Source organism: Diorhabda carinulata, chromosome Y (genome assembly GCF_026250575.1).
Source record: "Diorhabda carinulata isolate Delta chromosome Y, icDioCari1.1, whole genome shotgun sequence".
NCBI lineage: Eukaryota > Metazoa > Arthropoda > Insecta > Coleoptera > Chrysomelidae > Diorhabda > Diorhabda carinulata.
In genome coordinates, this window is record NC_079473.1 from 2,425,210 (window position 1) to 2,439,929 (window position 14,720).

At 31.1% G+C, this 14,720-nt stretch overlaps 1 protein-coding gene across 1 annotated transcript; it reads right to left on the reverse strand.

Annotated features, from left to right (window-relative positions):
* Positions 1 to 12,617: 12,617 nt before the first annotated feature.
* Positions 12,618 to 14,038, reverse strand: LOC130903107 (uncharacterized). The gene is made up of 3 exons (XM_057815367.1): positions 13,926 to 14,038; positions 13,709 to 13,867; positions 12,618 to 13,650 (listed from the first exon to the last, which is right to left on the reverse strand). The coding sequence occupies exons 1-3, from the start codon at positions 14,036 to 14,038 to the stop codon at positions 12,618 to 12,620; spliced, it is 1,305 nt and encodes a 434-aa protein (XP_057671350.1).
* Positions 14,039 to 14,720: the final 682 nt, after the last annotated feature.

Here is a 14,720-nt window from a genome sequence, read left to right on the forward strand (position 1 = left end):
TATTTTGGTTTATTTTTATAGGTGTGCTCCCTTTCCTATGTACATGTAAAATCTTTTTCTTTATTAAAACAAATTGAAGCCTATTAAACATTTTTTAAACTGGGACAAATTGACGTAGTAGTAGACGCCATAATCACGTCATACAACAATTAAAAATCACGTCTTATGTGACGTGTAAATCATGTGATATAAATGACGTCGTTGGTCCGAGACATTAGGAGGTCATTTTCACGTTATATTCACGTCATTGAACTGGTCATTACTAGTCATCTCATGACCAGATTCCGACGTCATTTTCACGTGACCTTGCTACCTGGGGAAGAACATTTTGTTTTTTATTATTTAGATGATGTGTGATTGATGAGAGTTGGATAGTTTCTTGAGGTGCGTCTGTGTTTTGTTTATTTTCAATTGCCAAATGTGTGTTTGTGGCTAATGAAGGATTGCTGTGATTTTGTGTTTGAATGTAGTCTCGATGAATTAGTGTGATATGTTTCTTTTGACAAACCTTGCAGGTTCCACGAGTGCAAGAATCTGACCTATGATCACCTCTGATTGTTTGACCTTCACCTCGTGAGGGATATTTAGAATTAATTTTGTTTGTTTGTATACTGTTATTTGCATTTTTGTGCGTGTGATTATAATAGTTAGATTTTAACATGGTTTGCTGATTATCAGTTTTTTCTTTGCTTTCTAAACATTCACAACGATTTACTAAAAAGTCGAGAAATTCTGACAATGGTGGAGGTTCTCTTTTATTTTGTAAATGTAAATGTTCATGCCAACGTTCCCTAGTACGTGCGTCTAGTTTAATTTTTAATAGTTGAATTAATAGGCGATCCCACGAATCAGTTGGTTCACCTAGAGCTTTGAGTGAAGTAATTAGTTGTTTGAATGTGTCAGTTAAATTTCTTAAAAAATGAGCTGATTCCTTAGTAATTACTGGCATGTTAAATAATTCTTCTACATGATTGTCTATAATAATTTTTTTGTTTTCAAATCGTTCTCGCAATATACGTAAAGCTACTAAATAATTCTCATCTATCAACTCAAGTTGCTGAATTAATTTTTCTGCCTCACCCTTAAGTCGGCCCTGTAAATAATACAACTTTTCTACTTGAGATAACTGCTGATTCTGGTCAACTAATGCCTGAAATCTTTGAATGAAAAATACCCATTTTTTTTTATCGCCATCAAAGATAGGTAAGTCAATTGGTGGCAGTGTAATTTTTGAATTTACAGTAACACTATTGTTGAACAAATTATTTTGTCTAGCTACATTATGACTAGCTGTTATTCTGGCTTGTATGTTGCTGTGAAACTTTACAATTTTATTTTTAGCGCCGGCTTGTGCTTTGAAGAAGCTGTTTTCGAATGTTTAACGATATTCTGAATTAGTTGTACACTTTTCTAGCGATTCTATTCGTGACTGAACTTGTTCGAAATGGTTGAAAATACTCGATACGTGGTCTAGACGTGATTCTAATTCTAATAAATCGGATTCGTTGGCTCATTTAATGAAATTTATAAACCTATTCAGCTTTTCGATAACTACATCGCGTTGCTCTTTTAACTCTAGCAAAATATCGGTTTTGTCCGATTTCGATTGATCTACTTTTGACACATTTACTTCATTTTCTCCTGCTAACATTGTGATGTTTTGTGAGAACCGACTAAATGAAATGAACTAGTTTGCAGTAAAATACTTATAGAGATTCAGAATGAAATAATATCGATTTTAATGATTTGAAATCCCTATGCATGCAGATGATAAAATGGAACAAACTTACGGTTTGGAAGAATAAATGATTTGCACTACACTTTTCAGCCTGTGATTGTCTGATTGTTGTAAGTACTGTCTTGAATTGTTGAATCAGCGTGAACTGTTGCCGCTGCTTTTACACTAAATTCGCTCGAAGAGACCAAAATGGTTGGATATCTTGATTGAAAATGTTTTAAAGTAGACTGTATACAATGTGAGAAGCACAATAAAACGATTTGTTTCGATTTTCACTTTATTGTACAAATGCTTTGTGTGCCTGAACAAAAAACGCTGTTGGCCTCGTGGCTCCTTGATGATTGATGTCTGTCTTCTTCTGCGCAAGCCCGGTTACTCTAGGTAGGCGCATGTGCCAAGTTCAGTAGCGCACTCAACATAATTTAAATATATACATTAAATGGTTAAACAGGTCTTATTATACGCGATAAATCATAATCAAAATATTATTAATTTCATGAAAAAAGAGGCAGATGAAGGAGTTACTATTCCTTTAAAAAATTACAGGTATGTAGCGAGATTTAATTCGAGAAGTAGATTGAAGAAATGCAGAATTTACACATTTTTATATAGGCACTTACTTATTGAGTGTCATATTTTAAATTAGAATATTAACATTTTGTGATATTTCAGGGAAAGAGTACTAGCTGCTACTGGGGTGTCAAGGTCTACTTTCCAGAAGATATCAAAAGAAGTTCAATAAGTTGAGTGGAGAGGGCCAAGCACATCTTTTCAATCGCCGAAAAAAATACGTAACACTAAAAAAAGAAAGCTGGATCGTATCTCGCCAGAGGCCGTAATATATGTTATACTGATGAAACTTACATACACAGCAGTCATGTTAAAGACAGAGGCTGGTACGATGAGACTCTAAAAGGAATGAAGAAGCCAATTTCTAAAGGCCAACGGCTGATTATAATACATGCTGGTTTAGAATACAACGGCACTCGCTAGGCAAAAATTTGAGGAGGTATCGGAACAAGAGTGGTATAATATTTGCCAACATGTTAAAAAATATGAGAATGACCTTATACAAAAAGAGCACATCTTAGACCACACTCTAGATCACTTAATATTTACAGTAAACACGGGTTCATCGGAAGAAAGTGAAGACAAAAACAGCGAGGATACTGATAGCTTATTAGAGGATTAACTAGGATGTTCTGATAGCGAATATTTTTTTTTTTTTTTTAATTAACGACATAGATAAAATATTACACTCAACACGTGCAAACACTGCGTTTATTATAAATATACCATGCACACCAAACCTCTATGCAATAAACAGTTGCTATTTCTATAAGATAGTAATAACTAAGTAATATCCTACTGTAATATATGTTTAAATCTTTAAAATATATTTTTTTGTAAATAAGAAATAAGAACCTACGCTACTGGTATATCAGTCTGAAGCGACAGAGAGGGAATATTTTAAAGTGAGGCAGACGATAACTAGTTGATGACGCCTGTGGCATTTTCTTAGTTGATTCGTACTTTACATGTTGATTGGTTCATTGTACAATGAATCGACACTGAGGACATACAGACAGCTGCCGAAAATTTGTTGAATGAACATATCACAAAACTAGAAGTCCTTAAAAGATACTATGAAGATAAGAAGAATATTCACATTGAGAAATCCAAGACATGTACTACTATTACCACACTCACTATTCGACTGCCTGACGCCTGTTTCGACGTTCTCCGTTAGTCTCTATGTGTTTTGTACAAACCAAAAAAATATTACCGAGTATAATTTCATTTAAGATCGTCAGTTGATTGAATTAGTAAACTCACTAAAGGCATTGAACAAAATATGTAATTTGATTACATATCTATCATTACTCAGATTGAATTAGAACAACTTCCAAATTCAGTGGTAAGTTCAATAATTACTCATCTTGTACTGATTACTGTGGACAATTTAAATTTTGGTATCACTTAAATAAATACTAACAAATCATGTGTTTTTATATAAAACATCGTAGTTATGAAAAAGCTACTTTCGAGTGAATAAACTCAAATATTTGAGATCCCTAAAATCCTTTTCGTAGAAAATATGTATTGTTTTAATTTTTGTTTCCGCTCAACTCCTTCATTATCTCGAAGTCGAGCAACATTAATAACTAATTGAACCATACGATAGGATCGAGAAATGTAAAAAGCTTTTCTTTGGTGATGGGATGGTTGAAAAATGTTTTTAAAGAATTTAAATTTTAAAAATCTGTCCCCACTTTCATGAATAAATTCAAGGCATTTTTTTTGTAAATTAGTTTTTCCTTGTCCTTGCAAAATGAAGTAACCCTTGCTTCGGATAATTCATCAGTATTCATGTTTATTTCCTGTTTTTATTTTTTATTGGAACCTCAATATCAGTGACATTATTAGAACATTTTTCTTATTGGTTATAAGAGAGTCCTCACTCTTGGAAGCACTAAAAGTTTCAGATGAGTATAATAATTCAATTTAGGAAAATATAGATGGAGCGGATCTTTCAGACTGATGTAAAATACAGAATATGCAATAAATATGCATATTGATGAGTATGATTTACAGAATCTAAATGCTTTTAAGAGGTTGACAATATCTAATATTAATGAATGAATCATCTCTTCCCAAATAGTAATTACAAAGCCAGATCGATATGTCCATCAATTTTTGAATTTCCCGCCTGCCAACTGAAACGGCAACACTGCACATGTCAATATGCAGTGTTGTTTTATTACTATATCTATATACCAAAAAATTGCTAACAATAATTTATTCAAATTGCTTAAGTTATTTAAACAACTTTTTTTATAAACATTGAATATATTGATTAAAACTGAATTAACTTTATTTATTTTTATAAAAAAATTCATGTACGTCTTATATGAAAGAATAGTCTACATACCTTCAATGTCAAACACATATGTAAACATTTTTCTTCATAACAATTAAAAAACACAATTAAGATTTTTACTTCATGAAAAGGTTTGTGATAACCTTTTCAGAATGTAAATGAATGATTCTGTTAATGTAAAACGGTCGATTAAACTTAGATTCTGGTCCACATTTCTTAGAAGCACATTTTAAGCATTCTCCAAAGCAACCATGGCATCTTAAATTCAAGCAGTCACAAAAATCCATTTCTAATTTATTTTCATAAGATGATGACGGCATTGTCGCGTCAAACGGGATTGATGTTCTTCGTGGAAGAATATCGTTATTTTTCTGCAATTTGTTCACTAGTGCCTCTGGATGGCGATAGACTTGCCGAACCATATCGAAATGGTTTTTTTTATTTATTTTAATCGGTGTCTTAGACTAATTCGATGTCGGTAAAATTGCGGTATCAAGTCGCCATGATCTTTCTTTATTTTTATCAGTTTGAGGATAATTTTGACTGGATGCTGTAGGTCTGGCGGATTTAAATCGGATTAATCTTTTTCTTGAAAGCATCTTGTGAGATTTTTCAGTTTGTGGTTTAGTTGTAAGTGGATATAGAATTGGAGGACTGAAGTTTTCATGTAGTGCTCTGACTCCACTGGATATTAGCGGTATTGAGGAATTATACCGAGACATCTTATGTATCTGTATTCGTTTGCGATAAAATGGCTGCCTTTGTTTGAGTGTTTAGATATTTTTCGAGTGACATATTAGTCTTATTTGTTGATAAATCGATAACTTTTTACAATATAAAATTGTAGATTTCGTACGAATGTAGAGCAAAGACAAAAGTAGCTAGATGCATTGAAAATACAGGAAAAAGATTTACCAGAAGAAGTTTATATTTGTGGATCTCATTTCAAAGCAGACAATTTTCAATGGAAGAAAATCCTGAAAAAATATTTTTGAAAAAGAATGTGTAATTGATAAAAGAATTAGCTTATTTACAAAGAATATTGCTTTCCGGCAAAAAGTTATGTTAAATTTGGGGATATTAAACCGGGTACTTCTTAGCAGTGTTTAGACTTAACATCTGAAAGGTATTTATTGTCTGTTGGAAAAATGTTGTTAATGCATACTTATTGCTGATTTTGTAGTTTACATCAGTCTGAAAGATCCGCTTCATCCAAATTTTTAGAAATTTAATTATTTCACTCACCTGAAACTTTAAGTGCTTCTAAAAGTATTGATAAATTTGCCACTCAGAAAGCCAGAAAGATTATTTTATAATTAGGTAATTATAATGATTAGGTACCTAGTCTCTAAACTGTAGAACAACTGATTGATATACTTTTCGTTGAGTATTGAGTTGGTACATTTTTATGCAAAGGTGATAATATTGTTTGTTTTTAATTTGATGAAGTATTTTGTTGGTATTATATAAGCTGGCCAAAAAAATGAAGTTTTCAAATTTTATTTGCATTTTTACTCATGAATCACTTCTTCACAACGATGTGACGTAGGAATACGATAAAAATATGTAACTATCTAATCTATTTTTTCCATAAAACTGAAAAACGACAAAACTACAGATTAACTATCAAGTTAAAGGTATTTGACCTTGAACAGAAAAAGAATATACAATTTTTGAGTATCCTATTCTGTAGAGTTTTGTAAGTAACTAATTTAACCATATGACTGGAATAGGGAAATATAAAAAGCTTTTCTAAAAATTAAAACTAAGACTAATACGTCACTTGAACAATAACTAAACACTCAAAAATATTTCACTCCAACAAATCTATTCAAAATGCTTTCTCAGTTTTTAGTGAACAAAGGCAGCCATTTTATCGCAAACGATTACAGATACATAGCGATGTTGCCTAGCTTATATATTTTCATAAACTTTTTCATCAAAATTATTTTCTTGGTCTTGAAAATATTTTTATTTAGGAAAATAACGATAAACCTCCAAGGAAAAAATCATGTCTAGTTAAAATGTATCAGTATAATTCCGCAATACCGTCAATATCCAGTGTCAGTCAGAGCACTGAATGAAAACGTTAGCCCTCCAAAAAAGAAGAAAGTAAGATCTCGAAAATATATCTATATTCACTTACAACAAAACCACAAACTGAAAAATCTTACAAGACGCTTTTAAGAAAAAGATTAATCTTATGAAAATAAATTAGAAATAGATTTTTGTGACTACTTGAATTTAAGATGCCATGGTTGCTTTGGAGAATGATTAAAATGTGCTTCTAAGAAATGTGGACCAGAATGTAAGTTTAACCGATCGTTTTACATTCACAGAATCATTTATTTACATTCTGAAAAGGTTATCACAAACTCTTTGGTGAAGTAAAAATCTTAATTGTGTTTTCTAATTGTTTTGAAGAAAAATGTTTATATATGTGTTTGAAATTGAAGGGATTTAGATTATTCTTTCATATAAGATATTAATGAATCTTTTTATAAAAATTTCAAATCTTGTTGAGCTCCCATACTATTTATACGTTTACCTCCGTGCCCTTGCTGTTCTTCACGCGAGTTTTTTTTTACATATAGTTATTCAGATTTAATCAATATATTTAATATTAATAAAAAAAAGTTGTTTAAATAACTTAAGCAGTTTGAATAAATTATTGTTAGCAATTTTTTGGTGTATAGATATAGTAATCAAACAACACCGCATATTGATATGTGCAGTGTTGCTGTTTCAGTTGGCAGGCGGGAAATTCAAAAAGTGGACTTATCGATCTGGCTTTGTAAATACTATTTGGGAAGAGGTGATTCATTCATTAGTATTAGATATTGCCAACCTCTTAAAAGCATTTAGATTGTGTAAATCATACTCATCGACATGCATATTTATTGCATATTTTGTACTTTACAACGATGTCTGAAAGAGCCGCTTCATCTAAATTTTCCTAAATTGAATTATTACACTCATTTGAAACTTTAAGTTCTTCTAAGAATAAACTAACTCTTGTAACCAACAAGAAGAATGTTCTAACGTTGTCACTGGTATTGAAGTTCCAATAAAAAAGAAACAGGAAACAAACATGAATACTGATGAATTACCCGAAGCAAGGGGCCTTGGGTACTTCATTTTGCAAGGACTTTGTGGTAGCGAAAAACTAATTTAATAAAAAAATGCGTTGAATTTATTCATGAAAGTGGGGACATATTTTTCAAATTTAAATTCATCAAAAACATTTTTTAACCATCCCATCACCCATCACGCTAAAAATAGAACAGAAAAGCCTTTTACATTAGCCCTCAGAATGTTGTTATTGAGTAGAGAGTGAGTTTACTAATTCAATCAACTGACGATCTTAAATCAAATTATACTCGGTAATATTTTTTTGATTTGTACAAAATACATAGAGACTAACGGAGAACATAGAAACAGGCGCCAGGCAGTGTAATAGTGAGTGTTGTAATAGTAGTACATGTCTTGGATTTCTCAATGTGAGTATTCTTCTTACCTTCATAGTATCTTTTAAGCACTTTTACTTTTGTAATATGTTTATTCAACAAATTTTCGGCAGCTGTGTGTATGTTCTCAGTGTCGATTCATTGTACAATCAACCAAACAACATGTATATCATAAGTTTTTACATATATTTATTGTAATTAAATATTTACCTCTATTATTCAATTCACTTTCCCCATTTTGTTTTCTATTAGCATCTTCATTAGCCATTCAAAGTATTATCTGATGTGGAGTTGTCAGTATTGGTATTGCCATTCGTTTTCTTAATGCTTCTTTTACATTTGTCAATTTGTCACTGTGCAATCCAATCAAACGTTCATTCCATAATTGCATACATTCAGGTTTGAGTTTAATATTGTAGGTATCTTCAGTTCCATTTTAAATTTCTTCATACCTATACAATTCGAAATTATGTATGATTGTAACATTCAAGTTCAGTTCAAATGATAAGCATTCTCACCTCTTACTTGAACTTATTCTTAAAGTCACACTCAGTAATGAAAACATCAATTTCTGGTGAGCAAAATAGACAAGCTACAATTGCATCATATCGCCTATTCGTATTGATAGCTAAAAATGGAACAGCTCATTCTGTAGGGTAGAATCTGAAGTTTCATTCACTGAAAAGGAATTTTTAAAACAAACTTTTCACATCAACTTGATGAAAGTACTGAAGTTTCTTGCTAAGCTAATCTATTAGCCTTTGTTAGGTTTCGAACCCAATTAAAGCATAAAAGAAGAACTGCTTTTTTGCAAGTCTTTATAGTCAAAACCAACAGCGGAAAAAATTTTTAAATATCTCGATGATTTAATTACAGATAACGAAATAAAACGGACAACTGATGGTGCTCGTGCTATGAACTGAGGGTTGTAACTTTCATTAAGTCACGGCCCAAGCAATCCCGACTTTTTGCTATTCTGTGTGATGAAATGGGAAGTGAGCACAAAGCATTCCTGCTTCATTGTGAAGTACAATGTTTATCAAGAGTTAAAGTACTGTCAAGATTGTTCAAGCTTCTTGAGGAATTATCATGTATTTCATTTTTATTCCAGAGCTGATATCCATTCGAGTATCCTATCACCTGAAGTTTTTTCTTTTTATTGTCAAATTTTGAGGTTTTTTTCTAAATGTTTGGCATAAGCATCTGAGCCAAATACACTTGGATTATTTAGTGTCCGTGGTTTACCCTCAATCACTTTTCCATTAAGTTATGGAAAGTTTGCTGGAGTATAATCAAGAATAGTACCTCATTTTTTCATATTTACTTAATGAACTTTTGTATCAAATTTAATTTCAACCATTTTTATGTATTCTATTATCCAGTCTGACACTCAACTTTTGTGTTCCAGTGAAAATATTATAACATTCTGAAGAAAGCATTCATCAAAATGTATGTTTCTAATAACTTTTATGCTTATGTCACGTTTTGCAGATTTCATCATGCTTTGATCTTCTAGTTTTTTAAATGTGTACTCATCGCCTCTCATTGTGGTTATTATTATCGCTTATGAATACAGATATATTGATTATCATTTCTCTTATAGGTATAGCTGAAAAATTTTTGAGTGAACTTACCTTTTAATTGTTCTGTATGTCCTTCATACAGCTTAGACAATTTTTCAAATATTTCCGTGTCACTTAATTACCAGTACAGCTCATAATATATGTTGACAAATGTATGTTTTTATAATTCATAATCATGAATACTACTTGGTACCTATGCGGTTTATAACCAAGTCCATAATTCTATATGCTTTTAAAGTTATTCCACTTATTTTACAGTTTCCAGAAAAGTTTTTTGTTCTAATGAATTTTCGTTTTTAGATTCGAAATCCTAATTATTTATTTATACAGTGAAAAGTCTCGGACCCATAACTTGTTGTTTTTGGTATTATTAGAATAAAAATATCCTTTTTATTGTTATAACTTAATATAATGACAGATACGCAATAACCTAAACTGTCTAATCACACAAGAAGTCAACTTCACAACGTACTAGTATGTTGCCGTTTTCCGTTTCGATACAAAAAATATTGTAGGCAACGTTGTAAAATATTATTTTGGCTATAATACGTTGCCTAACGTATTATTGCCTAAAGAATATTCTTTATACAATGGTAATACTATTAATACTCATATAGGTAAGACTCCTATATGGACAGTTGGTATTACATATATGTCTACATATTTTCATTTTATTTGTTTCAGATAGTTAAATCATCGTAACTATAGCGGTTTTGTTTCGAGATGTACAAGGCGAAAAATCGTTTTTTTCTTTTTTTTATTTCCGATACGTAAAGATATCATCAATACGCGGCATTAGTTTGACGTCACAAACATTCTTTGTATCTAAACAAACCTGGTAGCCATACTATTTTCCATTTGTGTCTAGATTTTTGATTAATTAAGCGTTTTATAGGAGTTATTAAAGGAAAAAAATTGTTAAAAAGTAAGTAATCGTATTCACTTGATAAAATAAAAATAGTTATAATAATTTAAATTGACAAAAAATACAGTATTTTCTTATTTTAAAAGCTATATTTTAGGTTATGCTGACTGGATTAATGTATACTATTGGAATAATATTGAAATATATCAAATTAAATAATACTGATTATTTGTTCTAGTGTCATCAACGCATGTTTTAACATTATCTGCTATAGCAACCTTTTTTAAGGACAATATCGCCCAACTACAAAGAGGTGAAAACTCTTATAGCAGTGGCAATGTGAAAAAAATGATTTTCGATCCTGCTATTTCCCCTGCCCTACTTCGAGGTGAAGTTACAGCCAGTATGAAGAATAGAACTTATAATGTTGAGGTGAGTTTTGAAGTCATATCAAAAAGATCGTTGTTATTTTGCATAATCATGTTATTTTTCAGGTTTCCATTGATTACGAGGATGGTATATTGGATGCCACCTGCTCCTGCCCCAGGGGACAAGCAGTATGCCAGTATGCCATCACATGGCAGCTGTATGTTTTCATGCACACAACAACGTCAGTGTTACTGACAAAACCTGTGTGTGGAATCAGCGCAAACCTACTGGCGATGGAGAAAAAATTGTGAGGATTAGTGATCTCTACAAATCAAAATTTTCTAATTATCAGGCTTTTTCGAGACCAGCATCAACCCAAGAAATGGCAGATTTTAGGAATGAATTAGGATACTCTAATCCAGTTGGATTTACATGGCTGTTTATGTCTGAGCAATCACAATTGACAAGCATAATAAAGAATATTGAAGATATTTTATATTCACTAGAGTATACACAGGCTACTGACAAAGAGACATTTTTAAAATCAAAATGCTCAGTAGATATCGATACTATAAATAAAGTTGAACAAATAACTAGAGGACAGTCAATTAATGAAAATTGGCTAGTTGCTAGAAAGTACAGAATAACTAGGTAGTAAATTTGGCTCTATACTGTCAGCCTGCAGGAGGAACAAATTCTCAAAATCTTTATTTTCAAGCCTACTAGAAGGGTACGAGCTGGATGGTATACAAGCAATAAAGTGGGGAAAAGAACATGAAGTGACAGCAATTGCTGTATTTCAAAAAATTACCGGATTATCAGTGGATCCAGCCGGATTTTGCATGGACTATTGTGGATTTTTGGGTGCTAGTCCTGATGGGTTTGTTAGCGAAAGATGCTTAATTGAAGTAAAGTGTCCCTTCAAACACAGAAATGTTGGAAAATTGAGACCAGTGTTAAAAGACAAAAACTACATAGTTTACTTTGAAGAAAACTTGATGATAATTAACGAGAATCATCACTATTATCACCAAGTACAAGGTGCGTTACATATTGCTGAAAAGGATATGTGCTATTTAGTAATATGGGTACCAAGTGACTGTATCATTGTACGAATTGGTAGGAGTGAACAATGGACAAAAAATTTAAATATTTTAAAAACATTTTATATTTCAAAATTCATACCATTTATTTTATCCTAATAAAATATTAACAGAATTCTGAATTTTTATTCATTTCCTGCAAAGGGAATTAAATTGAGAGAAAGTTTTGAATTTAAATGATTAACAATAAGCTATTTAGAGTGTGAAAACTTCAAACACTACGTCACTTTTCAGAGTTTCTATCCATGGCTCTCAAATTTTAATTGCCCTTAAGGCATTTTGTTTACAAAAGTGTGACTACATATATTCTTCTCAATTAATATGAAAACACATATAAACTGTCTTAATTATGTAATCGTAAGCCAATGATTTACATTTGATAAAAAGGGGAAAATTAAGGTTCAGTAAAAAGAAATGTTTAATAAAACTAGCTATAATAACTTTATTTGTAAGTAAAACAACAGATTTAAAATAACAATGTATATATTACAGACAAGTTGATACAATGCAAAGATAAACATGTTTTACAAGTTAAATAGGTTCATAAGACTTAAAAACTATTTATACAAAATTTAACGATATGATTAATCTTAAATCCCTTCATAATAAAGTTATCCAACTTCTTTAATTAAAGGATACTGCAAGTTTGTTAAAGCACCTACTACCTGAAACACAGCATCAGCATGTGGTAACAAAGAATGTGGAATTAAATTTAATATATTGAACACCTTCATTCTCCTTATAGCACGCTCCACATGAATCCTTGCTCGAGCAATGCATTCAGTTTGATGAACTTGTTCTGTAGTGAATTGAGGAGTTGTAAGAAATGGGGGAATATTAATATGAACTCCGGGAGGCATTAAATCTTTAATTAGGAATCCTTTATCTGCCAATACCAAGTCTCCAGGTTTAAGTTGATTTAAGATTCCACAATCTTTGACAATTTTTTTGTCTGATGTTGAACCTGGATATAAACATGATAAAAATGTAGCTACACCATTTGGTGCAACACCTACTAATCCTTTGCATGTATTTCTATGCTTATATGAGCTGTACGTCAACTTCTGGGAAGACATACTTTGGCGATTTATACAAGTATAAACTTCCGTACAATCTATTATAATTCTACAATTTGTGAAACTACTAAAACAGTTTGGTAAGCACAACTGATTTTTACTTCTATCTGGTATTTCAGACATGAATTGTTTGAATAAAATTTCATGCAAGGCATGCACCGATGTTGTTACAACATTTGAGACTGTGCCTTGTGAAACATTAAACCTTACTGCTAAATCTTGATGTGGAAAATTTTGTTTCAATTTCATCAAAGTCATGAGCAGCTGATCAATTTTTCTCATTTTTTCTACCTTCCATTTAAAATAATATCTTATTTCATTTTTTTCCAACAAATGATACAGAGCCATGAATACATCTGTTGTAGGCAAACCAGTATATAAAATGACCAAGTTATTATCACTCCTAATATGATCAAAGGAGAATGTTTCTGATAAGTGAGAGAGACTACCTGTAGCTTTTTCTAGACTTTGTCGTAAGAAATAGTTTTCTGCTTCTGTCATAACATGGTTGCTTTGAGAGAAGTCGTCTGTTTCTTTTGACGTAGATGCTTGTGGTTCAATTTGCAATCTGCAAATGGATAAAACAATAAATAGAAATAAAAAAATCACTAAAGGTATCTACTTACTCCAACCCATCTTGAAGTGGTCTTTTCTTTTTCTGGGGATATTGGTCGTTAAACATTTTTCCTTCATTGTGTAAAAAAATGGTTGGCCCATTTTCTTTTTTTCCATCTACAAAATGACAACTACACAAAAAAGCTCCGGGACCTGGTTCTGTTGTTCTTCTACAAATATTGTGAAAAAATAAAATTTTAAACAGTTATAAAATTCATCATTATATACCTTGTTAGCTTTATCCATTTGCTTCTTACTTTTGGATCCTTTGGAAATCTATAAAACTTACAACGCTCTCTGACATTGTAATGCTTACAGCCAGGTGCCCAGCACTGCACCATTATTATTTAGATGAAAAACGCTAAAATTAGATATAAAACATGAGAAAAGAATTAGAACAATTGTTATTTTTGTAAACAAAACTAACTGTTTCTGAATAATTCCACTTATAAATAGAAATTCATGAAAACTCATCAGATATTTTAGTAGGTATAACAAATCACATTTTTCAGAAATTTTATAATTTTTTTAAGTATACCGTGAAATTATTTAGGAAGGTTGATTTCATTCACAACGACTTGATTTCGTAAAATAAAAGTTCAAACTGTACATTTTATCTAAAACAATTATATTTAACAAAATTACAATAGTGAGGTTAGGTTAGTTTTATCTTTTTATTCAAATTATATGGTAAAACGTACCTGTTTTGATTGGAGTCGAATATATACTTTAGTAAACGTCCTAGTGAATGTATACAAGTTAAAATAATTTATTTTTTTTCAAATATAAGGAAATAATAACTGATCTAAAATCACAGCTATTGTATCTAAATGGACGATATGTTTGTTTAGATACAGTTACAAATTGTGACGTCACCACTAATACTGCGTATTGATGATTTCGATTAGTTAACGAGATAAACATTTGAAAGTGTTTGAATTTCAAAAGTCAACAATTGTCAGAAATATTTTTTTAGGTGAATGAAAGTAAGACGGTTAATAAGTGTTATTCGTATATTAAAAT

Excerpts from the sequence above, each read along its gene's own strand:
- LOC130903107 (XM_057815367.1), bottom strand. The coding sequence starts at position 14,038 with ATGGTGCAGTGCTGGGCACCTGGCTGTAAGCATTACAATGTCAGAGAG. Across the intron at positions 13,868-13,925 it reads AAATGGATAAAGCTAACAAG|AAGAACAACAGAACCAGGTC; the intron begins GTATATAATGAT and ends CAATATTTGTAG. Across the intron at positions 13,651-13,708 it reads CCACTTCAAGATGGGTTGGA|ATTGCAAATTGAACCACAAG; the intron begins GTAAGTAGATAC and ends ATCCATTTGCAG.